The following is a 25,509-nucleotide window of genomic DNA, read 5'->3' on the forward strand; positions in this document are numbered from 1 at the left end:
GTAATATTCACAATTACTTTTGTTTATTAGAATAATCAATCATTTGAGGCTAAAAGTTTTCCTGTTTTTGTTAGCTTGGAATAATCCTTTTTTAGGAAGCGATTCCTGTTTTATATTTCGAAGAGACAAAAACGGTGGTCCTAATGTAAGGCCACGTGTTCTCTGTTAAAATACAGAACATGGTGGCCTTGTTATAATAGTGGTTGGGCTTTCATTTGGTTGCAATATCTTTGTCACTAAGATATTCTTTCATGCACAAAGAGTTTAAGAATACGACAGTTTAAAATCATAAAACATGGAGATAAGTGAAATTGGACACACCGATAAACCCAGAAAACCATCTGTAGCGTGAGGGGGCCCAGACACTTAACAGAAAGAATATACAAGTTACATAACACATCTAGAAATTGAAGAGAGTTAATGTGTTATGCAGAAACATTTCAAGCTAAACTGATCCAACCCTAACTACTAAATTCTCCCAAAATATTTAAGTTTTAAATAGGTCAGATTATAAGGGAAATTAATCATCTACATCAATCGTTATTAAAACAAAGCACTGATCAAAGTAAGGCATCTATATTTCTTTAAGCATATAAGCTTTGTTTACAGCCATTGGAACAATTATTGACACTAATTAGGAGAAATGGCCTCTGGCAGAGCATTACGCAGAAACCCTGGCATCATGCAAAGTTCCAGGAAGGCAGAAAGTGTTCTTCTCTCGGGGTGCAGCTCTGCTCTGGCCCTCTCTGGGGAAGCTGGCACATCCTGACTCCAACTGCACGTCTGGCAACCAGCAGAGTGATCTCACTGCCAGCCAGTGGAGTGAAATGAATCTCAAAAACATTTGAAAAGGGCTTCAGCAGCAGTAGCAGAGGCCCATGTCAGAGAGGCAAAGATGCAGACCACTTCACCCACAAAGAGCTGGCTAAACACAGTCACCAGGGCAACCATCAGAGATGCTCTGGGATAAGAGAGCTGCAGAGAGGTCGACTCTGGTTTACAGTCGATTACAGGTTTGTGTGAGGCGATGATACAACAGCTTCTCTCCGCGGAGTTAAACCAGCTGGGGGACAGGTTGTAAGTGCGGGCATTTTAAACTGTGGATTATTATTGTTATTACGCAGAGCATTGAAGGAGTTGTTATGGTGGAATCTCCCAGTTCTCAACAGCTGGGTTTGTACTACAAACAATTACAGAAGACAGTAATAGGATGGTTTAAATGACCTAATATGCACAAGTCTATGCGAATGTGTTTGTGACAAAGGAACATTTACCCTCATACATTTCACTTAGCAGATGATCTGTACTTAAACAGTGATCTTATTTGCATTATCATCTTCACTTTAGTTTTTGACTGTCTTTTTTTTTTCTTTGATATCTCAGATGTCGGATCTTTAAACCAGCACACACAAACATTTCCACAAAATGATAACATAACTTTAACCAACCATGTTCATTGTTTTAACAATCTCAAGCAAATGTTATTATATGAGGACACTAGTATGTATCCAGTAGCCACCTGGAAGAGAATACATATGCATTGCAAGTATATGCTATATGCAACAACAAAAAAAGCTAAATAAATTGTAGCATCTTTTATGGTTACAGTGTTCCTTCTCCTCCTCCAGCCTTGTTATTTTAAGTAATGCTTTATAATCATATTTTAATTCATTTAGACTGCACTTAATTTCCTTTCCTGGATATCATCCATCAGTGTTAACTACCCTCGAGTTAAAAGAGTCATGAAACATAAGTTAAACTGAAAGCCAACCCTCCTGTTGTGCATTCTAATCACACACACCTCTGTGACATTTCCTCATTACAGATGACCTTTCTTTTCAAACTCCGGGCTTTGTCTACTGTGTGATATAATTTCCTGCTTCACACACATGGTTGGCCTTACAAGATGAACATACTAATCCTCGATATAGTAAAAACCCTATCTCCAAACCTGATCCTGTACATCTGTGCCAATAGAATTTAGCAACATTAATCAGCCTTGTTAAGGATGTCAGGTCGGCTGTCAACGTGAAAAATGAATAGCGGGGAAAAGAGTGTGTTCAGCAGTGTTGGGCTAAATGACAAAGAGTTTGATGAGCTGGTTGTCTTTTTTTTTTCTGCCATGTTCATCAATGAGCAGGGGGTGGATTGGGGAGGGGGGTGAAAGTCTCACTGCATCAGCCTGAATGAGTTGTCAGGGTCGATCAGCCTTGCAAATGGGAAAGGAAGGACACAAGACAAAATGACTGGAAGGGCTAACCAGCTGGAAATGATGGAGAGTGGGAATATTGTGGTAAATGGAGTAAGAGAGGGATACTTGGCGAACACAGGAAGTTCAAAAAGCAGCAGCATAGCTCTTTCTCAGCTTTAACATTGCAGTTGATTTTCTCATTACAGCAGAGATGTTTTAATCAACATAATGTGTTTTATTTATGAAACAAGCGCGAACGTTTGTGTTGAATGCCTCTGCCTCCCACGTCACATTAAGTTAAAGGATGAAAATTACATCCAAGTGCAAGTTCAATATTTTCCCCCGCTGTGTCATGGTTAGCAGCACAGAGAGGGAAAGTGTATTGTTAAGTCCTGTGCTGGTTATTATCCTTTTACAACCACCAGCTAAGATCGCTTTTACCCTTCCCCCTCCCTCCACCCTGACTCTGTGACTCAGTAGAGGAAGCGGGAAGCCATGGTTGCAGCAGCGTTGTCACGACAGTTTGCCCCACAGGTATCTCTCTATTCTCCATCTTTGTGACATCCTCCTATCCTCCTAGGTGCCGCGCAGTGCCGGTAACCTGTCCTGAATAAGGCGTGATTGGTTGTGTGTTTACCCATAATCCACTGTGGTGAACCAGGCAATAACAAACATGAAGGAGAGGCGGGCAATGATGGGGTCAGTGTTTAAAGGGATGGGCAGTGAAGACGTCTGGCAAAAGGAGAGGCAGGAGGGTAATTGAAAAGATGCCTGCAGGACAACTATCCTCTTCAGAGTAAAGTACAGCCACAACAAGCAGACTGACATTCAAAAGCACACAGTCATTTGTTCGGTAATGGCTCTGTTATTCAGGGCACTGCATTCAGGTTAGAAATGTAGAGCAATATTAAATGTGCATCTTATGTGGCCTCCTTAAGAACACATCAGCTATTTATAATTTAATAATAGTTATTAATAAGAAAATTGTAAATCTGCATTACTTTACCTTCTTTTCGCTCATTAATTTAGTTTTCACTCTGAACATCTTTGTTTCCAGATGAAGCAATCATTTGAGTTTTAATAAAAGGATCTTGAGAATTAAAATAATGTACCCAGAGGAGTTGGTGTAGTTCTAAAACGAAGTTGAAAGAGAATGAATATTGGACCGAAATATGACACCAAGTGAATGCTAATGTTGCTCTGTGTGTTCTGGCTGGATAGTACCATGGATGGCTGTATAAGCTACTTGAGAAAATATAAAAATGTCAATTTTTCAACATGAAAATAGTCTTTAGTCCATACCAATGATCCTCTTGGAAATCTCTGCCCACTGTGTGAACATGCACCAAAAAACTGCCTTGAGGGAATTGTGTTCAAAGTTCAACTTGGATTACATTTTGTTGGTGAAAGGTCACGGTCACCATGATCTCTCAATAAACATATTTGGCCATAACTAAAGAAATAATACCTTAATTAAGACATTTTTACACATGTTATATATATTATGACAAAATTAGGATATCTTCGACACACAGGGTAACAAACTTCAACTTGACCAGTTTGCCAAGGCATACAACCATGAGGGGCTACTTGTATTTTAAATATGCTTTTGTAAAGTGTATTTTCACTATAATAAATGAGGAAGAAAGGGGTACAAAGTTATGCGGTGGTGAAAAGGCAACTTCTCAGTCATTAATTAAGCCTTCAGTCGCTAATGCAAATAACCTTTCTAATCCATCGCTGATGCACCCTGGGAGAGAAGACTGTATATCTGCAACACAGAATAGATGACCAATGAGAGATATGCAGGTAAAATAAGAAGGTGTAATTAGTAGTTGCAGTAGTGGGAAAGGAAGTGGAGAATAAGGAAGCCACTCTGCAGGCAGGAAAAGCCTTTCATGGCATTTATAAAGCTGTGCTCAGCCTCAAAAAGTGCAAAGGTGGAAGAAGTCCTCAGGAAAAGGTATCATTTGGGAGCTGAGTGAGAGTTTGTGTTGACTACCCCCCCCCCATGAATGCATCAGCACTATAGATCTACAAAAAAAACATTTCCGTTTGAAAGGGGTAGTCGCACTTTCATATGGTCTTTGAGATTAATGAGCAAACAAGACAACAGAAGCTCAGGGTTTTTTTCCCCAGTCTCTGAGAACATTACATACAAATATCTCAGGATTTGTATCTGATAAGCATACATCCTTTTGATTCAGGGAAGCAGGGCCTTTGTTGTGTGGTTCGGCATGTCAAAGCCACCAGGCTTGTTCGCTGCCACGCTTTGATGAGAGACATCATGTAGTGAGTGCAAACAGATGATTAAAATTCTGAGCCACAACATACAGTACGTGATGGAGGAGAATCTCGAGTTGTTTTCGCACTGAGAATTTTGTCATGATTAGAATTTGATTGCTCATTTGCTCAATGAGCTGGAACTGCCACACATTTTAATGTGTTCTCACTCGTGTCTGCTGGAATTGTGCGTTCTCTGCAATAATGTATGTGTTTCATCGAGTCAGTTGCGATGAGTCAGCAAAAGCATTTCCTCTGAGACCTGTTTGTAATCGGCCCCATATTCTCAATCACTTTCATCTCCATCCTACCTTCGCATTGTTCATTTTTTTGCTTTCAGCAGCGGAGAGTTCAGACAGATTTGAAACTGCAACACAGACAGCATTCTAATGTACTTTCAGTACAGTGTATTAACCACATAAACCTTTATTCATCTTCTTGGCTATTTTATTTGTTGAACAAGTTCAGTTGTCAGCTGTCAAAGGTCGGCTGTTTCAAATGATTCTGTCTGCCTCAGAAAACCTTGCTTTTTACCCAGCTGGGCATACAGCAACACATGTCTTGGCACCAGCTCAGATCCAGCTGTAGTGTATTACTGCCTAGAGACTCTTTGTGCTGTGTGTTAAGGCAGGGATCCAATTGTGCCGACTGAGTTTGACTATTTATTGCTGTACAAATGTTCCGCACAAATAAAGGGCTTTATTCCGATGGATCTCGTTAAGACTAACCTTATATAATCCTGGTACAAATGCACTCAAAAACATGCTGAATACAATAAATAAATAACAATAAAATATTTTCTCTGAGGGTTTTTTCCTCACTTACCTGATTTGCTGCTGGTGGCTTCACATTTCAGATTGTTACAGTACATTGAGTTAGTGAAATTGTACAAAACCCTGATTTGAGTGGTGCCCCTTACAAAAGCATTTGAGTGCAAAATAATGAGATTCACATACTGTTTGCACATGTAAGGTAAATGTAAGCAGAATTATTCTGTGTAGTGCGTTTCCGTGCCTGAATGCCTTGTGTGTCCCATCAGTCATTCTGTTAATGCAATCCATGTCAGTACAGCCAGCTGTGAAGCAGCGCTGTTATTCGACTATGGAAATTAAGTGTTTGAGCTCCGAAGCAGTGGCTGATTTCTCTTTCCAACCATGTGAAAATTGAACACCTGTCTCTCTTCATTTCTTTCAGGTGTACCAGTACATGCATGAAACCATTACAGTGAATGGCTGCCCAGAGTACCAGGCACGGGCCACAGCTAAGGTAAGAGCTGCTTTGGAAATCTCTACATTAATTATTATTCATAATAAAAACATACAATTTGACTGTAACTAATGGGTGGTGAATTACCTGTTAATCACATCACCCAGTCATCTCTTCTTCTGGCCAAAGCAGAATGAAATCAACTTTAATTTTGCTAATGGCCATCATTAGGAGTGTTTGTGTAATTAGGCAAACACATATGAGAGTGCCAATGTTGTTGGGATAGGGGGAAAGGCTAAAGCTTTACCTAAGGTTGTTTTGATGATATACCGCACAAGAAAAGTAACATTTACCGAATAGAGTTTAAGCTTTGTTTGTTTGCACACTAGATGTTACGTAATCGAAACATTAAAATGTCAAGTTCTAGTTTGAGTTTATTTCACTCAGGATGATTTAAAGGTGAATATCTGGTCAGACACTGTGGAGGTATAAATATCAAAAGTCAAGAAAACTGTGTGACCTGCAAATTTAAGGGCATATTTAGGTGTATAACATGACATCAGTAGTCTGAAACGTATGGGTTTATGCAACATGTTACTCCAGGCAAACACACAATGAGCCAGGGAAATAGATTCATGTGAACATAACACTATTTGAAACATTTCCTTCATGTGATATGTTGAAAGGATTTTAAGCTGAGAAACATAACACCTCAAGTAAGCTTTACAATTGGACACAAACATGTCTTGTTCAGTTGATCCAAACCAGAATAACTACATTTCATGTTGTCAGAGCACTCAGGAGACTTTGGTACTCATTGGAAACATTTTTACTAATTCTGCTAATGAAGCGGCTCAGAAAAAAGACAGGCTGGAACCCAAAACCCGAGTCGCTAAAAAGGCAGGGAAGATAACACTTGATGTTTGCTTGAAATCATTAAAGTGAGGGTCAGGATCAGGCAGGCAGAATAAATTAGGAGATGAACTATAGGCAGATGCACAATAGACAGTAAAAATAAGGTCACACAATCTCTTTCAAACTTGTTTTATCCCGGCTGCACTCGCAATATTTTGCGTTTGTATAAAGTTTTAGCCAGTTTTCAGTTCTTTAGTAAGAAAAATAACCCGACTCACAAGGTCAGACAAACTTGTAATCAACACTGGCATCAAAAGCGAGACAGATGACAGCATGTGCTTGGAATTCAATTTCTTGAACATTTCTTTTTTTTCGATATAAATCAAGAAAGATATCCTGCTCTTTATCCTTCTTTCAACTGTCTTCAGTGACTAAAAGTCTTTGATTTGAGCTGTGAATATTTCTTTAATTCCAGAAAATATTGGCCCTGATTCATCTGATGATCAGACACCATCTTTAGTCTGTGTTACTCACATTAGGCACACAGTTTTAGGTAGCAACAATGACGTAACTTTAATTCCTGTTACGCAACCTGGATAAAAAAGCTCTCGATGGTAAGAACTCACTTAATCAGACTAATCGCTTTTGTTGGTAGTTAAAGTTTTTACTAGTATCGTCAAACCTGTCTGAATTCCCTTGGCATGTAGTGAGTTCTAATCCCAATTCACTGCTCATATGAGGTCGTATAAATCTCATCAATTTAAACAAGATGTCGATCATTTAATAGGCTTATTCTTTTTGAAATATTTCCATCCTTCCGCTCAAATATTTGATATTTCAGGCCGACATGTTTTGTTGTCTCCTGTTTAAAAAACTTTAAAGCTGTGTCACAGGGGAACGACATAGTCAGAACAGAGACATTTCCGGGTGCAGTGTGAATGGAATAAGCTAATTCTGGTAAACAAAAGAGAAGGGTGACACTGTGAGCAGGACTTGTCATCTGCACCTTGCCTGCGAGACACACAGGCTTTTTTCACGAGAGGAAACAAAGCGCCATGGCTTTTCTGATTTCATGTGGATGCTGGTGAAGATGATGAGATGCGGAGAGGAGAATAGATGAGAGCGTCTCTCCGTCCTTCAGTAGTTCAACGTCCAGCTGTGTCCACTCCTCTTCAGCACATCACAGTACCGAGTGAGATGGAGGGTGGAGGATATGATGAGTGCTTTATTCTCTTTTGTTGCCTCCTCCGTCACTCTGCTTTGAGCATAATCATGCAAAGTATGGAAACGCACAATTGAACACCTGGTTTAGGTATGCTTCAATGTAATGCGGTTCATACTTTGAATTTCTGGAGAGGCTCTACAGGAAACTTTTTTCAAGCACTGGTCCTTTCTAACAGTTTGGGCTCTACTCTGCTTTCATACTAATAAATTATAGTTTTTTGATTTAAAATAAAAGGGATTACAAAGGAAATGTTTATTGTTCCTGTTTTTTAATGTAGCCTATGGAAAAATCCCACTTAAAAAACAACACTAATATTTTTACACCAGACCACCATTACATGTTTCATCTCTTGCACCCCCTGGTGGCAGCTCGCGCACCCGAATCCCTGCCATAGACTGTATAAATAATGGACGTAGTATCCGTGACGTCACCCACAGGTTTGTGAAGAGCCGTAATGAAGCTCAAAGTGGGCGACTCCCACCGTCTACATCTTCTCAGTCTACCTCCCACCCGCTCCCGACTAATCCAAATATGAACATAGGGTTGGAGCTGAAACGGGCGTGGTTACTGAAACACGCCCATCTAGCTCGAAGTTACCAAACTAGCGAAGGCTTCCAAGCTAAGCTACATGCTACCGTATGCTACTCTCATGCGGTAGTATTTTCTCCAGCGGCAAGGCGGCTATCAAACGCTCCCGTTTAGCATCGTGGGCGTCTTGCTCGAAGGCTAACCCACGCCTAATTAGCTAGCTAACGAGCTAATCTAACAAGTGAGCAGACGATACTTTATACATTCTATGGCGCAGACACACTTATAATTAGTGCTAACGGTGCTAAAATATAAATAAAATAATAATACATTTTCACTTACCGAAAAACTGGAGACCAGACTTCTTGGACGGTCTGTTAGTACAATTAATCGCACAGCAAGCCATATTATGTCTGATATTTGACGGCGCTAACCTGTCAATCAAAGCGACCACGCCCTTAATTATGCATAACTTTAAGCCTATATAGAAATTCACCCTCCTCACAGTTGTCATGAATAGGGAAATTAGCTATAGAGCCAAAAGCAATTTTTGTCCCATGCTGTAAACATGTTTATTTCTGCTGTAAAACTTGGTATTTTATGTGTGGGGGGGTTGCCCCTTGTTTCATACATGTCTTCTTTCTTTCAGTGGGTAAAACAATCCTAGAACAAATATGTGTTTGTTTGTTGTTTGTTTGTTTGTTTGTGTCTTTAGATTTTTTACGTAATTTACCAAAAGTGATCATTAGGTAATGCCTCATTTTGCTAATTTACAAACAGCATTTCATAAAACTAGCAATAGAAAAAGTAATCTTCTGTTTGTAAGTACTGTACATTTATCTGGAGTTGTTTCATAGGTTCAGTTAACTTTTGCACCCTTGTCATATTTTAAAATGTTTGGAAGTGCTCTCATATTCCAGAAATGTAGTCGCACTTACACATTCCAGTTTTATTCCTCCTAAGGTTTTTACAAACAGTTTGGTTTATATATTATTTATAGCCTGATTTATATCCTGGCAACATGGCAAAAAAATATATATTATGAGTGTTCACAGTATTTCATGATTTATAGAGTGATATCAGGAGATATCCAAAATTCCCTCTGTGAAAACACTTGACTCTAAAATGTTAAAAGAAATGAAACATTGAACTTGGCTTTTTTCCTTTTCTGTTACTGTTAGTAAATGTGCACGTATTAAATAAGATAATGCCAGACATGCGTAGCCTACATAAATAATTCAGAAATCGTGCAATACAACAGATTATTGTCTTTATGTAAGAAATCAAGAAATAACTTTCTAATGTGTCAAGTTATTTCACCAAACTCTTGTATAGGGAGTACAAATGACATACTGACTTTGCTTAGAAACTGGAAGGTCAACAGTTCAAATCCCGGAAAGACCAAGGGCTACAGAGGTGTCCCTGAGCAAGGCACCGTTCCCCTACTGCTCCCCGGGCGCTGTACATAATGGCAGCCCACGGCTCCTAACACTAGCATGGGTCAAATGCAGAATGTATATTTCCCCTCTGTGGGACGTTTAAGGGTTCCTTCTCTCTTTTTCTTCTAAACTATGGTGGTTATGCAGAGGAAAGAAAACAAGTCTCTGTCAGTCGGAAGCAATCATGAGCTCAGGTTTTTTTAAGTGGCTTCCTCTTCGCCCAAAACTCTGAGGGAGTTCTGTATTAAAACTGCATATCCTCTGGGCATTAAGACACATAGCTAATGACCTGAGCTGGCTGTGCAGACACTCTCAATGTAGAGCATTTGACATGTGTTTTACTTTCTTGTGAGAGTTATTGATTAGGACGCCCAGAGTGCCAATTGCAGTCAATCATTATCACACATAAAGTCTGCAATGATAAAAGATGCCTACTGTAGCAATGGTATTGGAAAAACAAACCTGTTGCAGCAATAATGATGAAATGTGTGAAATATGCTGACACTTGCTCCTCTGTCTGGAGTTTAGTTAGGGAGACGATAAATCTCTGGAAATTTGGGATTTTTGTTTCACCTCAACAACTCGGTTCTATTTGATTGCTTCATTAATTTAATCTATTTGGCCTCTAATTCCTGGCTCAACGCTCTTATTACTGATCTTAATGCAGACTATCTGGGCTGTATAGGCTTCAGAGAAAACGATGAGAGCCGATGATCATGTGACTTTTCAGCGTTGCCAAGGACGTTGCGTCTAGCAAGCCTTTTATTTTAAATGCTGTCTGAGCTTGAGAGACGCCGGCCGTCTGCGAGATATTTTTTACATTCGCATAAACCGAGATAAAGCAATGAAGGTCGACTTGCGAGGTGACAGTATTCATGTTGAGGAGCTTTCTTTTTAGCTTCACAATGGGACAGAGGGAGGAGCAGATGATGAGAAGAAGGACGGACAGAGAAAGGGAGGGGGAGACAAAGTTTGTACCACAAGCAGACTAAAACTGGCAGCAAGAGAGGAGAAGAATTGAGCAAAACAATTTGAGCACAAATTAATGTGGATATGAATATGGAAGAGGTGGAAGTGCTGCCTGAAGGGACCGTCAAGGACCTTAAAGATACTTGCCTGCTGCTGGGAAATTTGGATACACATCTGCAAAAGCTTCTGACTGAACCCCCCCTTCTTTTCATTTTTTATCCTCCTTCTTTTGGATGTACCTCACAAATCATAGATGATGCCGACTTGACAGCTAGGCCCCTGTGGCAATGCATCTGGATCAGTGGGCAGGGGGCTTGTTTTTCTCTGTTCTTCTGCCATTAGCTTTCCCAGACTCGGCTAACAAGCTCCTGGCTACTTTGCTCAGAGAGACCGAGGAGCATGGAGCTCAGGGTTCAAAGAAACTCCTCAGCCGGCGAGCGACATCGACCAGCTGGTGGAGAGACAGAGGGTGAAAGTTGTCTGGCTTTTCCTCCATTGTGAACTTGGATGTGTTAATCCGTGCACTTAGAAAGCCAGAAAACTTCTCATGTGGGAACTAAACCCCAAGCCCTGAATAAATCCTAATGCTTTGTTATAGCCTTCCTCAGTGAATTGAGAAGGTGCAGCAGAGGTTCACAAACCCACCTTCACCATCATTTTCTGGTAGTTTTGAAATAAGTATCCTGTGTCCTTTTCGTTTACTTACGAACAACCTCTACTTATGAAAACACGTTCCAGTTACTACACTGTATCATTTTTCCAAATATATATGTACAGGTATTTTTCTGTTTTTTCAATAATGTAACATTTTTCTTGCTAGTAACAAGAAGTCCCATTTTGCTTCTCTTCCTTCAGGCAACAGTTGCAGCCTTTGCAGCCAGTGAGGGTCATTCCCACCCGCGGGTGGTAGAGCTACCGAAGACGGAGGAAGGGCTGGGCTTCAATGTGATGGGTGGCAAAGAGCAGAACTCACCCATCTACATCTCCAGGATCATCCCCGGAGGAGTGGCTGAAAGGCACGGCGGGCTAAAGCGAGGGGATCAGCTCCTTTCCGTCAATGGTGTGGTAGGTAAAAGCACTCTGATGGGAAGAGAGGAGACATTGATTGGATTGAGAGTGCCAGTAGGCATTCCTGTCCTTTATCATTTAAGATAGCTTCCAAAAAATATATCCTAAACTAAAACTGCAACTTCTCACAAAATGTAGCAATGATTACTTTCCAGTTTGATATGCAGGTAAAGAGTCAGGAGAGCTATTGAGATCAAAGAACTGCTAGAGAAACTTGAATAACACAGCTGTGTAAGCCTGAGTTTTCACTTTTTATCAAAGGAGGTAAAAATGGAGGAAATATATCAATTTTTTCTCAGACATTTTTTTTCAAGAATATATTCAAATCGGCTGCCCCTAAAATCCCCCCCTCTGTAAACCCCCTGCAGAGCGTGGAGGGCGAGCACCATGAGAAAGCGGTGGAGTTGCTGAAGGCGGCCAAGGATAGTGTGAAGCTGGTGGTTCGCTACACCCCCAAAGTTCTGGAGGAGATGGAGGCCCGCTTTGAGAAGCTCCGTACGGCCCGGCGGCGCCAGCAGCAGCAGATCCTCATGCAGCAGCAGCAACAGCAGAACGCGGCCTCGCAGCAGAACCACATGTCGTAGGTGAGGCGCTTCATTGCTTTAAGGGTGAGGGGTGGGGGGTAACCAGGACCACAAGGTAAGGACAAGGACTATGGGAATTAATATCCGGACACATGTTTTAAAAAACTGGGACGCATTCTGTTTAATGTGACATGACCCATGCCACCCTCACAAGGTCCTTCCTTCCTGCAGCGCTCAGACTCTATAACCATCATGGCCCCCAGTAGAACCCCACACATATAACATCACTGACTATAACACCCCCTGTTGTGTTAATAATGTGCAATACATATGTGTCTGCAATACTTTTATTTTTTGTGTATTTTGCAATTGTGTGATTCTTGTATATATATATATTTTTTTTTGTGTCTTGGGTGTAAAATTAAGCTGTCTTTGGCTCTTTCTGCTGTAACACTGCAAATTTCCCCTCTGTGAGACATTTAAAGGTATTCTGATTCTGAATGCTAATTATGAAGCTACAGTCAACAGGTGGTTAGCTTGACCTAGCATAAAGACTGGAAGCAGGGGCAAAGGGATAGCTCTGTTCAGACAGAACTGTACTTTTTGCTTTTTTGCCATGAAATACTAATGGCAAGAAATCCCTGTAAGTACATACAAAAACCAAAGTGTGCTCAATGAGCATTAAAGGTAGTTGATAGTTTGATTGTCTTGCGTTTGGACAGAGCCAGGCCTGCTGTTTTCCCAGGATTGCAGTCATTTTGCTAACTGTCCCCTGGCGATAGCTTCATAATTAGTTGACACATTTGGGAGACTTACAGCAGCAATCTTCTTATCAAATTCAAAAAGAAATTGCATATTTCCTAAAATGTCTATACTCCTTTAACATCTCTATTATTCACAACCCAATTAGGATAAATTATTCAAAGTTGTTGTTGTTTTAGATCTGCAGTGTTTGCTATTTAAGGTGAATTTAGTGGATGCAAATATCAACATTAAGTGTTACATTTGATCTTTTTTTTCATGACAATACGCTGTCTCTTGGATTAGACCTCGAGGCTGATTTAGTTTCTAGGTGCCTGGACTTTTTCTGTCTTAAAATTGTACACTAAAAATAATTAGCATATCTTAAATATCCTCAGAAACCGTACTTTTTACAATCAATTGTTTTATATTAAAACAATCGATTGTTTTTATTTATTTACTTGTTAACGAATCTACATAACACTTTTTGTTGCTCAAAGTCTCAAAAGGAATACATATTGCCAGGATGCAGAGGAGCATAGCATAGTGCAGAAATGAAATGGAAGCAGAGTTTTTTTTAGCGCTATGCTTTGCCTTGCAGCGACTTTTATTGGTTTGTGTGTAGGTAGCACACATTTACATCCTGGTGTGAAGCCCAAAACCTCAGTGGTATATTTTGCAAACTCAGCAGCCGGCATGCTTTGTGCAAACTTTACTGCCTCTGATGTGTTTTGCCATTGTTTCTGTTGTAAAGGCTGTAAATTATTCAAGCTTAAACCGATTACATCTGTGGCTCATGCTCTGCAGGAACACAGATGAGTAGATACAGCCTGCAATGCTGTTTCTACAGCCTGATGGTGGCATACCTCTACTTGAAACAATATTTTTACAATCCAAATTTAGAACACAGCTTTGCATTGCCAGTCAAAGTGAAATTTCGCTGTGTGAAAATAGCACAACTAAAAAGCAAGGAGAAACTTTCAATACACCAATCACACCATTAAGCTAAATCATATCATGCTACTCCTAATTCTGCCAAGGCTTCTCGAATTATACGTTTCCTTGATGTATATGAGGTGGGCATGTGTCCAAGATCTCTGCGTTACTGTCCGTTTGATGCTAAATCCCCCAAGGATATCTCTTTGTCTTGCACTTGGCTAGGCACAGCTTGGGAAGGTATTTGGGAGCTTGTAACTGTGTGCTATGTAGGAGCTACAGACAGGGGACTGAGCAGGGATCATGTTTTATCAACGCCGGCCATGCCGACCACAGAGATTTGCTTTGGCGGCTAAGGGGCTGCTGACCAAGTGACACGCACAAGCGAACAAGAATGCAATATAAGCTGCGGGTTCTCCTGGAATTCATCTGTCTTTGTCACTGTGTCTCTGACTGTGGCTTTGTGTCCACCACACGCAAAGACAAATGATAAGACCCTTGAGAATGTATCACCCTATTTTAATTTAGAGCCTGTGTAGATGGTATAACTTGAACTCCTATAAGTTATTGCATTGTGATTCACAGGGTTTGTCTTTAAGCAATTTATTGCAAGCCACCAGCATAACCTCCCTATAATTGCAGCAAAACAAAGCCCTCGCGAGGTCTCTCTTGCATAAATGCTCCGTGTGCCTGTGTAACACAATGAACAGACTAAATGCCCCAGTAGGCAACATTGTCTCTCCCTTCTAACATTGCAAGCAACACAGGAGGCCTGACACGCGCACCTAGACAACCTTCTCTACTAATTAACAGATTTTTCATGAAATTTGATCAAACTTTGTCTCTAAAGCGTAAAATATCTTTACATTCCATGAATGACGCAAATAAAATACAGAAAAGAGGAGGCAAAGCTACTGGCATACATACAGATTATTATATAAATGGAATTCAGTACTTCCTATTGAAAAGCACAAGGTTCCATCACAAAAAAAAGTGTTGAATTGTATCTGGAAAAAATAATAAAAATAAATGTCTATCACTTCCTGTCATCTCTATATAGTGAATTCTGTCTTTGAATTTTGGAAAAAAAAGAGAAAGTTTTCATGTTGAAAGCAAGGGAGTTGTAGGAAGGGAAGCTTTGAAGCTGGTATGACAATCAAACAATAATTAAAAGCTATAATACTTTCTTTACCTAAAGTCCTTAGGCAATACAGAATTAACCTTATCACCCTTAAGTCTCAAGAGCTCTCAGCTTGTTTCTCTTTGTGACTGATCTGCAGGTTGTTCCAGAAGAAGAAGTGAAGAAGAGTGTAAAAGGTGGCTCTCATAGACCATCCGTTTGCGCTGAGGATCCCAAAGGAATCTCTCCGTCGTGGAGGAAACCAACAAGTAGAAGAGTCTTTGACTTCCTCCTCCCTTCCAGTGTACCACCGGTTACTGAGCAAAAACAAAGAGAGCCCTTTGTCCTGAAATTGGTGCTTTGAAAAACAAGTATGAGGGAGGCTAGCACTGAAAGTTAACTTTGTATTCCCTTTTATAAGTTGTTCTCCCTGGTGGTGAGTCTTACTGACACTCCCTTTCTTGTGTTTGTTGTTTTGTTTACAGTCATCCACTTTTGATTGCTTACCGACATCCATTACACCGTGGCACCTTTTGCCATTTTTGCAATAGATATAATTTGTACAGTGGTGTTTCTATTGATTCTTCAACTGGTGCTCGTGTCTCTGTTTGAATGACCATCGGTTTCTTTCTTTGTGTCAAACTCGTCCTGTTTTGGATAAACGTGAACTCTTTTTTACCTTCTATATTGTAGCAGGAACGATTTTCTATCTTGTAGGTTTAGCAATAACACACACTTTTCCGTTTTTACATTTCACCACTAAATTCACAATCTGATACACGCTTATATACAGAGTTTATGGGAAAGGCGCACATGTAAGTCATTGTAAAGCAAACTGGGTCTTATGAACCGTAAGGCAGCTTCTGTGTCCAAATATATCCTCTGTGCCATTTAAAGAGATTATTGATTTACAGGTGGCATGAATAATTAATGTGCAATAACTGCGATTATTAACAGACTTTGTAAGCTACACCCAACTGAGATGTATCTATAAAATATATGAGGTTCAAATCAACCAGTAAAAATGTTGTCCTGTTCCCGACAGAAAAACAGAATGTCAGCCGTTTTCATTTGTGGGAATTAAATCAAAATATGCTAGAATTATTTTTCAGACCTGTCTATTTTATAGTTTAGCAGATCTAACATGAAGATGTATTGGTCCTTTTAAATATTATAATATCAGAGATTTAACATAATGTTTTCTTGTTTTATGTATTCTTTCAGAATATTATTTTAAGTCTATTCCTTGTATATCAGCTCAGCTTTAGCACATAGTTCATGCGTTTCTGTTCTGACAATTGTTTTTGACAAGACAGAGTAGAATGTTTCCATTTCTGTTTTCCTCTGTATCTGTAAGGTAAATCTGTTGATAAAAATAGAATTAAATTTGTACTCTTCCACGTTTGTGTTTACTTTCTCCATGTAGGTGCTTTTGTGCATTTGTTGCACTAGGTCTCTCCTTTGTTGTTTCTTACACGTCATGTGTTTGATGTTTTGGTTTTTTTCATTTCTGTAGGTGGCCGGTTTTTTTGTTTGTTCAACCATGCAGACTCTAACCACTGTTTCTTCTTCTTTTAACCTTAAACACAATCGAAAACACATCACTTCCTGTAGGCCAGATGATATGCTGTATGCTAAGAACAGTGGATAAAAAAGCTGCCATAAATTTGCATTTGTTGAACATTTAGCTTATAATTCCTTCATGGATTTATTGAGAGAAAACAACTATTTTCATCTTTTATAATTTATCTAATTGCACAATTCCAGCAGAGCAAAACCATTCTACATGCATAATATCTGCCATTTTGATTCTTCCTATATAACCTGTTAGCACTATGGTCACTTAATGCCAACGTTATTGTATTAGGTCATCTCTGGGCTCAGGTTTTAAAGGATATTCACTCACTTGTCAAGCAAAATACAACAGACTCCTTTTTCTATCGTAGAATCACTGGTACTCTTTCTTAATTGACTTACATTTTTGAAGCTGATGGTCCTGTACTTTACGTAAAGATAAAAAAAAAGACAACAAACTGTTGATATGCAATTGTTATACATACTATATTTGTATAAATAAATCTATGTGCTTGTGTACAGTGAATTCCTCGTTGAGCCTTTATTCATGTCACATCCTAACGGTATCATTTAGTTTGATAAGAAAAGATAACAGACCTTTATTAATATCGATACTGGTATCCTAACAGCAAGTGAGAGTGAAACCAGGACAGAACAGATAAGAGTTCACAAAGTGATAATAAGGTTTTTTTTAAAGTGTAAGTAACAGTATGAACAAAAATACTAACATCAGATATGATGAATTGCTAATTGCTTATTTACATAACTACCTATAAGTGAGGTGATTATGAATAAAATATGTACAAAGTTTGAATATTTTGAAAAAAGGCTGAAATCTTCCCATAAAATACTCTTTAATTGCTAGGCATCAGAAATCCAAGCCCCATATTTCTGCATCAGAATCAGAATCAAGTTTATTGCCAGGTACATTTCCACATACAAGGAGTTTGATTTGGTGTCTGGTGGTGTGAGCATCAACAATATAATAAAATAGGTTGTAAAAGTAGGATTAATTAAGAAAAGTATTTTTAAGAAATTATTTAGCATTAAAAAATGAAATGCTGACGACAAATATTTACACCCAATTTAAATTTAAATATACAAAAAAAATAATACACTTATATATATGAAAATATGGCATATATGGCAAACTACAGTGGATTGTATTTTTAAAGTGGAGGGCTCTGCAGACATGTGTGCAAGAATGTGGAAAATGTAGTCACAGCTGAGCATGAACATGGTTCACAGTATTCGCAAAGAAAAGAAATGTTGTTTTGGCATGAATGTAGAAGCATGAAGCATAATTAAGTTACTCATCTGTCAAAAATAATTGTGGGGGTGTTTATTTGTGGTGACCAGAACAAAATCTATGTCTGTGATTGCTTTCTAGTGAACTAAGTGCCGCTGCTGAAAGTGAAGTGATTAAACTTGGTTCACTGAAATGTCCCTCTGAGGACTCCCCTAGGTTTGTAGCCCTGGAACAGAAAGTCAATGGCCTTTTGTTAGCTCACCACAAAGAGTAGACAGTGAAACTACTAAAGACACCCTTGTAAATGGAAGGTATTAACGTCAACCAGTGACAGTGGAAGCACAAACAAGAGCTGTTTCTTCCCTGGCAAAGTGTCGGTACACTGTGTCATGTGCAATAAACTCACTGTTAGAGCTGTTCTCAAGCAAACAATTCTGCAGCAATCGACCAAAGCCTGAAGTGACAAAATTCAAGACTTTAATGCAGGTGACAAATCCCTCACCAGTGCCCATGGCTGTTAATCTGCAGCAAAGAGGCTGAATGTAACACCTTCCCAGGATCACATTGCCACAGCTTAAAGAGTTCATTTCTTATCATGAGGAAAGGTTCAGTTCTGAGTTACCGGAGCACAAATTATAAGAGATATTCATATCATTGTCTGTATCTGTAGTACAGTAACACTTTCAAAGATAGAAATGATGTGAACACAGTTTTGACCCACCTTCTTGATCTTCTTTGTAACGCTCCATCTTACACCTCCATTCCAACTTTTCCAAGCCACTAACAGCCAAGAGTTTCTCTCAGACTACACTTTAATCAACTCTTGCTTGGCTCTTGTAAACACTGTTTTAAAGTGACAAAAGGTTGGAAAAAATATCTATATGTACAAATGCAGGAACTGCTGCCCTCATTGAGCATGTTTTTGTTTTAGGCTAATGAATCTAGGGGAAAAAAATATGGCAAAGTTAATAAAACTAGAGAGCTATGGTGGCTAGTAATGTTTGACTTGAGCAATGGGAGGATGAAGGTTAATTTGCAAAACCAAATCTTGACATTTCAAGAAGGAATATTTTATTTGAACAGTTCTACTTCACTATTGAGAGTGTTAGGACGGTCCCAAAGTCAAATGTAAATTGTAGTGTTGTTTCCACAACAGTTGTGCTGTTTACTGACCCTTGACCTTCCTGCACTCACTGAACACATTGGCTAAGTTCACACAGGATGTCAAGAAGCAAAACAAATTCCTTTTCACACCTCTATGGATTAAATGGTCAAAACTCCTTAAACCAAAGAGTCAACACTCAAAGCCATAAAACCATCAATATATGAGATGCAAGGCTCGAAACATAGTGTATGTTTTAGTTGTAATACTTCAGAAGTTTTACTACATTATAACATCTCTTTTCTATCTTTGCAGGTCTTTACTAAGCTGTACGGCATCACAGATTTTGCCAGAGGGCAGATTCAATTCTCTGAAGAGCCCAGTTAAACTTTCATTATAAGATTAATATTCCCTTCAAATATGAGGACATTATTTAATAAATACATTCAAGAGTTATTTTTTAGAGACTATAGTTACCTTGTGGTTTAAATCTGTACTTGTTTTGTATCGATTACATCAAATTTGATCACAGAGGTTAAATATGTGTTATTGTAGGATATACAGTAAACATTTCCCCCTTGTGGTCTCACTGAGTATTACAGACATGACTTTGCTGCCTTTTGAGTCATGCTATCCAAGACTCAATGTATTAATTGTGTCCTTTCTAAGTCAAGATACAAATTCAGCTAATGAAATAATAAAAATCAGATCAAAAATGTCTCTCTGTATATTACATTTTTCCTGGTTCCATGTTTGACCTTCAGGGAAACTCATGCTTTGTTATTCCAGCAGTGGCTCAGTAAGTAGGGGCTTGGACTGGGAATCGTAGGGTCGCCGGTTCAAGTCCCCGAACAGACTTGAAATATGGAAGGTGGACTGCTACTTGGAGAGGTCCCAGTTCACCTCCTAGGCCCTGCTGTGGTGCCCTTGAGCAAGGCACCGGACACCTCCAATCCCCCCTCCCCATTGCTCCCCGGGCGCTGCACGATAGCTGCCCACTGCTCCTAGTACTAGGATGGGTTAAATGCAGAGGAACAATTTCACTGTGTGTGCTCTGCTGTGTGCATGCATGTGACTAATAAAGAGGGTTTCATCCTCCGATTCTATCTATCTATCTAGGGACACTCCAGGCTCAGTGAGTGAGCGATTCACGAATCACTACCAGAGATGTAGCCATGGAAAATGACATCAGTGACATTTGGAGGGTCGTACGCAGCCACGATGTAGGGTGAAATATAAGCTGCTGCAGGAATGTTCACAATGTTTCACAGAACTGGAGCTCAGAGACTACGGGCAGAGCTTTACTCTGAACTCCTTGGAACAATAACAAAGTGTTGTTGGATAAATGGATGTTAATGTGGACAAATGTATTCTTTATTGTGTCATTTTTTAATAGAAATGAGGCCAGACTCATGTTTGCAGACTAAAGTCGAATGAAAATGGCCTTCAATTTGCCTTTCCTCAGCATTTCAAACAAAAATAAATAACATAATGCTTAAAGCAGAGCAGCAGGATACAAATTGAGCCACTATAAGAGAAGTTTAAGTGTATAATTTCTATTTATTTGTAATCAAAAAGACCGAGCACATTGGAGCAAGTACACAGACATGATAAAGAGGACATTTGATTTAGGCAGTTCAGGATTGAATAAAAACAATGTGGAAGTTTTTAACAGCTTTATTGTCTCTCATGGGCTGAATAAAAAAACCATGCTAACTTAAGGCATGGTCAAAGTCATGATGCAGTATGACACACACCCTCCCCCAAACTACAATTAGAGACCATTTGTTCCTTACTCTGGTGTTGATGGTATAATCTAAGGTGTTAATGATGACTCACTTTTGGAAGGAGAGAACAAACAGGTACACAAGTGTTGCTTCCCCCTGAACACACTCCCAGCACTAAAAAGTACAAAGAAAAAGGTCAAATCTGACGAAGACGAGTGGGTTTTACATTTTTAAACAGCTTTTTGTATAAATGGTTTGTCTCTCTTTGTTTAAATCCTTGCTGTGGTGCCAAATGTGAATACAAAAATATATGAAATACCCTTTTTGACTGCTGTACGGACTCATACTCAAATGTGTCGAAGGATAAATAGTATCATCCAACTTTTATATGTTACTATCGTGATCTCCACTCATTGTTAGCTGGAGCTAGTACCGTCACATGATTGCCCTTTTATATTAAAAGAGACCGTTTTTGGTACTAGAATCTGCTTATGAATTATCAAGCTGTTGTTTTGAAAGCAGGTGATGCATCTTTAAACTGTTTAGGCCCACCATGATGTGAGTAATTAGTGCAATACTGATGGAATCGCTGTAATTATCAGATAGTGTGTTCCAAATGCGTCATTTCGTCAAAAAAATCTAGTGGTAGGATTAGTAGTCACCAGTTGTGGGTGTTAATTGTTGTGCTTTTTGCTGACATTAATGCATATGGTGTTTTTGCTACACTATCCTTAGCTTGATAATTTTTACAAAGAAACATAAAAAGAGGAATAAAAAATACAAAAAGCACAAAGGTTTATACAAAACAGTAAAACGATTTAATGTTCACGACAACATGGAAAGAAAGAAATCAATATTGCTTAAATACCACTTCATGTATAATACAACATTACATTAACTGTCATAATTAAATATGTGTCACTGGGTATAATAGCATGTATAGATTAAATGGGCATTTACAATATATATTTACAATCTCATGTACACAATAAAAAGTGGTTGCCGCCGGTCCTCAGGTTCAGCTGAGTGTCCTTGCACCAAACAACAGTTCTTATCCCTCGTTACAAATGCAGCTGGTGTTTGGGGAAAGCCTGTGGCAATATATCCACGTCAGAGTTTTCCTCAGAGGACGTGGTACACGGGCCTGGTACCTGGGCTCTCTGGCGTGCAAGGCTGCGAGTCGGAGCTGCCGGGTGAGAAGGTGGCCACGTCTCTCTGCGCCGCAGGGCCACAGCCGGACCCAACCGAGGACAGGCGGTCCACGATGCTGGAGAGACACGCCAGACTGGAGGCACCGGCTGATTTATCACCTAGGCAATCTGTTAAGAGGAAGACAGAGGACATTAGTTTTGAAAAATAAACTCCAAATAATTTTTTGATTGAAATGTTTTATCAGTTTTTGTGTGTTTTATAGTTTACTTAAACCCCAGTGCTTTGAGCAAAATGAAACATGCATTTTAATTAATCTATCATCTCTTTTTATTTGAATGTAATTGTTTATATATTTCATTTTCACTCATTTATTTATTTATTTTCATTCTTCTTTTTTTTGTGTTTTACTTTCTTTGTATGGCTTTATGTAGGTACAGCAGAATTGGAATAAAAAAGAAAACGCGGACAAAAGTGTGAACAATTTACAAAACTACTTAATAAATAAATAAATCAAATGAATAGGAATAATCTAGCATTCAGGGATCAGGTCTTTAAAGCAGTATACTTTCAAGAATTCATGTCGTATTCATTTCAGGAGGCAGTTGCGAGTCAAAAGGTCTTACCGTTCTTTGCATACGAATAGCTGTTGCTGTAGTTTGCATTCAGATGCTGCCACACTGGACTGTTGCTGTCAGCCTGGAAGGAAAACAAAAAATATACCATTGAGTTCTTGTTGCAAAAAGAAGTGTTATGTTTGCTTAAATACATATAGAGTCTATATATGGAAAAGAAAGAAGTGGGGAAAAGTGCAAAAACAACCAATGCCCTTCACAATATTCTGGACAGGCTAATAAATCCTAAATTCCAAAGTTATGGGCTTCTTTATTTCACTTCCACCTTAAAGCCAAAGTGGCAGTATACACTCCCTTCTCCTGAGCGGCTCTGAGCGTGCCGAATCGATTGTATCAGTGGAAGCAACACCAGTTTGTGCAAGATGACACTTTCTCCTAGTAAATCTGCAGAAAATCCTGGCAGCGGTGCAGAACATGCAGTCAGGATGGAATGCAGAAAAGAGCCCAGTTTTTTCTGCCAGACTTCAGTAAGGTGGATTTAGCTTGGTTTATTAGGGCTATAAAGTGTCCGGTGGTGGGAAAGCCATTACTCCATCCAGCATGATAAGTTCTTTTGTATTAACTGATACGCTGTCACCTTCATACTTTCGGAAAAAACAACTAATTCAAGCCGACCCTTAATAACAAGGATCACACAGAGATAGCTTCGAAGACTGCAAAAATAGATTTCTGTATTAAAGAACTATGGGGAACTATGACATGCATGAAGAAGCATGGTAATTGAGGTCTTTGGGCAAAACAAGCTTGTTTGATTAATAGGAGTCTGAATTGGAAAACCAGGCCCTCTTTGGAAATGAAATACTCTACATGGTAATGAAAAATGGCAGCATGGCTTAAATGTTAGACTTTTTGGCCATCAATAACACACTTTTCAAATGATGCTTCTACAAGATGAAGTTCTGTCTTGCATGCAGTTGTGGATATCTCTTTGCCTGACATTGTATTGGTTTCAAAGCCGAGACTCTGCATATCCAGATGTTTGTAAGAAGAGGCTGAACATGTGGTTCTTACCATGCCATCAGAGCAGCTGGACAGCGGGCTCCCGGGTTCAGAGCTGCTCCCTCCAGGTAGGCCGTAGTAGTTTTCCACCTGTTCGTGTAGCAGCTCCTGTAGGCTCTCGATGTAGTGGATGGCGTTGCGCAGGATCTCCACCTTGGGGAGGCGCTGGCTGGGGTTGGCCGAGGTGCAGCGTCTCAAAGCCTCGAAAGCGTGGTTGACTTTCTTCAGCCGCCGGCGCTCTCGCATGGTGGCGGCACGTCTGCGATCCACAAAGTTAGACTTGCGCTTGCAGGCCTTGCAGGCCCACTGCAGGCAGTGTCCCGGCTGGTGAGGTGCCCCAGGGATCCTAACATGCTCATCCTCCTCAGAGCCATCAAGCTCCATGCCGGGGCCAAATTCCAGGCTGTCTGGAGATGAAGCTCCGTCGTAGAAGACCTGGGATGGTGAGAAGACGTCCATACTGGCTGAAGAAACAAGTGTGAGTGGATGGAGATGACCGCAGGAAGGAGGGTAGAGGAGTGGGGTGAGAGAGAGGAGACCTCTGAGTGATATGAGGGGTCTGTTGCCCTGGGCCCCCCTTTTATGCCCCCAGGCCAGAGCCAAGGGCCCACATTGGCCAGATCTAATTACCATGGCCCAGCCAGAAGGCAGGCTGGGGTTAGCTCAGCTCCCTCCCTGCCCCATCCCCAACCCATTGCCTGCACCCCCCAGTACCCTGCAGAGTTTCCCACATCTGCACTTACTGGTGTTTTCCTACTCATCACCACTCTCCCCTTCCACCGGCCCTGCAAGGCCACGATGAATACAATGCTCGGGAATGTTTCAGGAGCTTTAACCACCACATGGTCTTTAAGTGAAGTGCTTCATTTCTGCTTGATTTATCCATAACCGGCCTCCAGGTCTCACATCAAGGCTGACAGTGAAAGTGACACTAGCTATGAAGACGTACATTTTAAAGAGCTTGTTTTGTTTTGTCAAACTGTGCAGAGAAAGAGGGTGAGCACTTGTAGGAGTATGCAGGGCCAATTTTAACGGTGGAGACAACAGCGTTGCAGATGCAGCCCAGCTGCAAAGGAAGGTGTAACATTTCAAGCCCTGTGAATTCACATTACAGTGGTAAGCCCCCTCTAAACACCCTGAGCTCATCACTGGAGGTGCTGTGTGAATGAGGCGATCGTTGTTTGCCAAAGCTCATTAAAAACAGTAATTACACAATCGACACCACTGCCCAATTCCCTGCACCATCTCGCCTCAGAGGACCAAATTTTAGCCATTAAAAGTTATTGACACAATTCAGGAGCTTCAGTTCAGCTCAACAGATGGCCATTATGGTGTAGGAGTTGTATTCAAGTAAAGGACAGAGAGTTTAATGGGAGATGGAATGGAATGGGGTTTTTTAGTGCAGAAATTTCAGCGTGACTGATTTGTTCCCATTTTACCAGAATTAAAATAACCTATTTGGATATTTAACATGTCTACAGTGCAATTCAAACCATTTTGGGATGTTTTAGGCTTTTATAAAAAGTTACTTTTCTTCACATGTGTAAAAGGATGTTTAAAATATTACAATAATTTTGACCTAAAGAAGAGTACTGTATATTTGGAACGTTATGTGTAAATGCTGATTCCCATTTAAATGAGAGATTCACAGCTATGAAACAGATGAAATATAAAAGAATAATAGAAGGGTTTTATTTGGAAAGCAGCATAACAACTGAGTTTAGCATCCCACTCACATTTTATTTTAGCTTTTGAAATCTGATTCTATTAAGTAATGACATTGCAAATTGCTCGTAAGTGAAGTTCAATGAAATCTCTATTTTCAGAATGACACAGAGAACAGATTGTCAGACTGAAGGGGGTTTTCTTTTTGCAGCTCGACCCTGACGAGCAGGCTGGTTTAGGTAATGATGTTGTTGACAGCTTACAAGGATACAATGCGGATATTTCTCACAATGTGTCAAAACGTTTGGCGAGCCCCCTTCTCT

The 25,509-nt window shown here is 39.9% G+C and overlaps 2 protein-coding genes across 3 annotated transcripts in view; one reads left to right on the forward strand and one right to left on the reverse strand.

Moving 5' to 3' along the window:
• Positions 1–16,483, forward strand: part of lin7a (lin-7 homolog A (C. elegans)) — a 29,929-nt gene extending 13,446 nt beyond the window's left edge. The window contains exons 3-6 of one of the 2 annotated variants that reach the window (XM_063905354.1): positions 5,669–5,740; positions 11,552–11,761; positions 12,133–12,348; positions 15,246–16,483. In XM_063905354.1, coding sequence (XP_063761424.1) covers positions 5,669–5,740; positions 11,552–11,761; positions 12,133–12,348 — 498 coding nt within the window. In that variant the 3' untranslated portion in view covers positions 15,246–16,483. The remainder of the gene's footprint in view (positions 1–5,668; positions 5,741–11,551; positions 11,762–12,132; positions 12,349–15,245) is intronic. The other variant, XM_063905353.1, reaches the window with a different exon arrangement.
• Positions 16,484–21,608: 5,125 nt separating this feature from the next.
• Positions 21,609–24,047, reverse strand: myf5 (myogenic factor 5). Its single transcript, XM_063905352.1, has 3 exons — positions 23,534–24,047; positions 22,514–22,586; positions 21,609–22,057 (listed from the first exon to the last, which is right to left on the reverse strand). Exons 1-3 carry the CDS (start codon positions 23,978–23,980, stop codon positions 21,861–21,863), a joined length of 717 nt encoding a protein of 238 aa, XP_063761422.1. The 5' UTR covers positions 23,981–24,047; the 3' UTR covers positions 21,609–21,860.
• Between the last annotated feature and the right edge of the window lie 1,462 nt (positions 24,048–25,509).

Source organism: Eleginops maclovinus, chromosome 17 (genome assembly GCF_036324505.1).
Source record: "Eleginops maclovinus isolate JMC-PN-2008 ecotype Puerto Natales chromosome 17, JC_Emac_rtc_rv5, whole genome shotgun sequence".
In the NCBI taxonomy this organism is placed as follows: Eukaryota; Metazoa; Chordata; class Actinopteri; order Perciformes; family Eleginopidae; genus Eleginops; species Eleginops maclovinus.

Bases quoted from the DNA above. Each gene is read 5' to 3' on its own strand.
- myf5 (XM_063905352.1), bottom strand. From the start codon at position 23,980: ATGGACGTCTTCTCACCATCCCAGGTCTTCTACGACGGAGCTTCATCT. The intron at 22,587-23,533 runs GTAAGAACCACA...TTTTCCTTCCAG, and splicing joins CCAGCTGCTCTGATGGCATG to GCTGACAGCAACAGTCCAGT. The intron at 22,058-22,513 runs GTAAGACCTTTT...TCCTCTTAACAG, and splicing joins CTATTCGTATGCAAAGAACG to ATTGCCTAGGTGATAAATCA.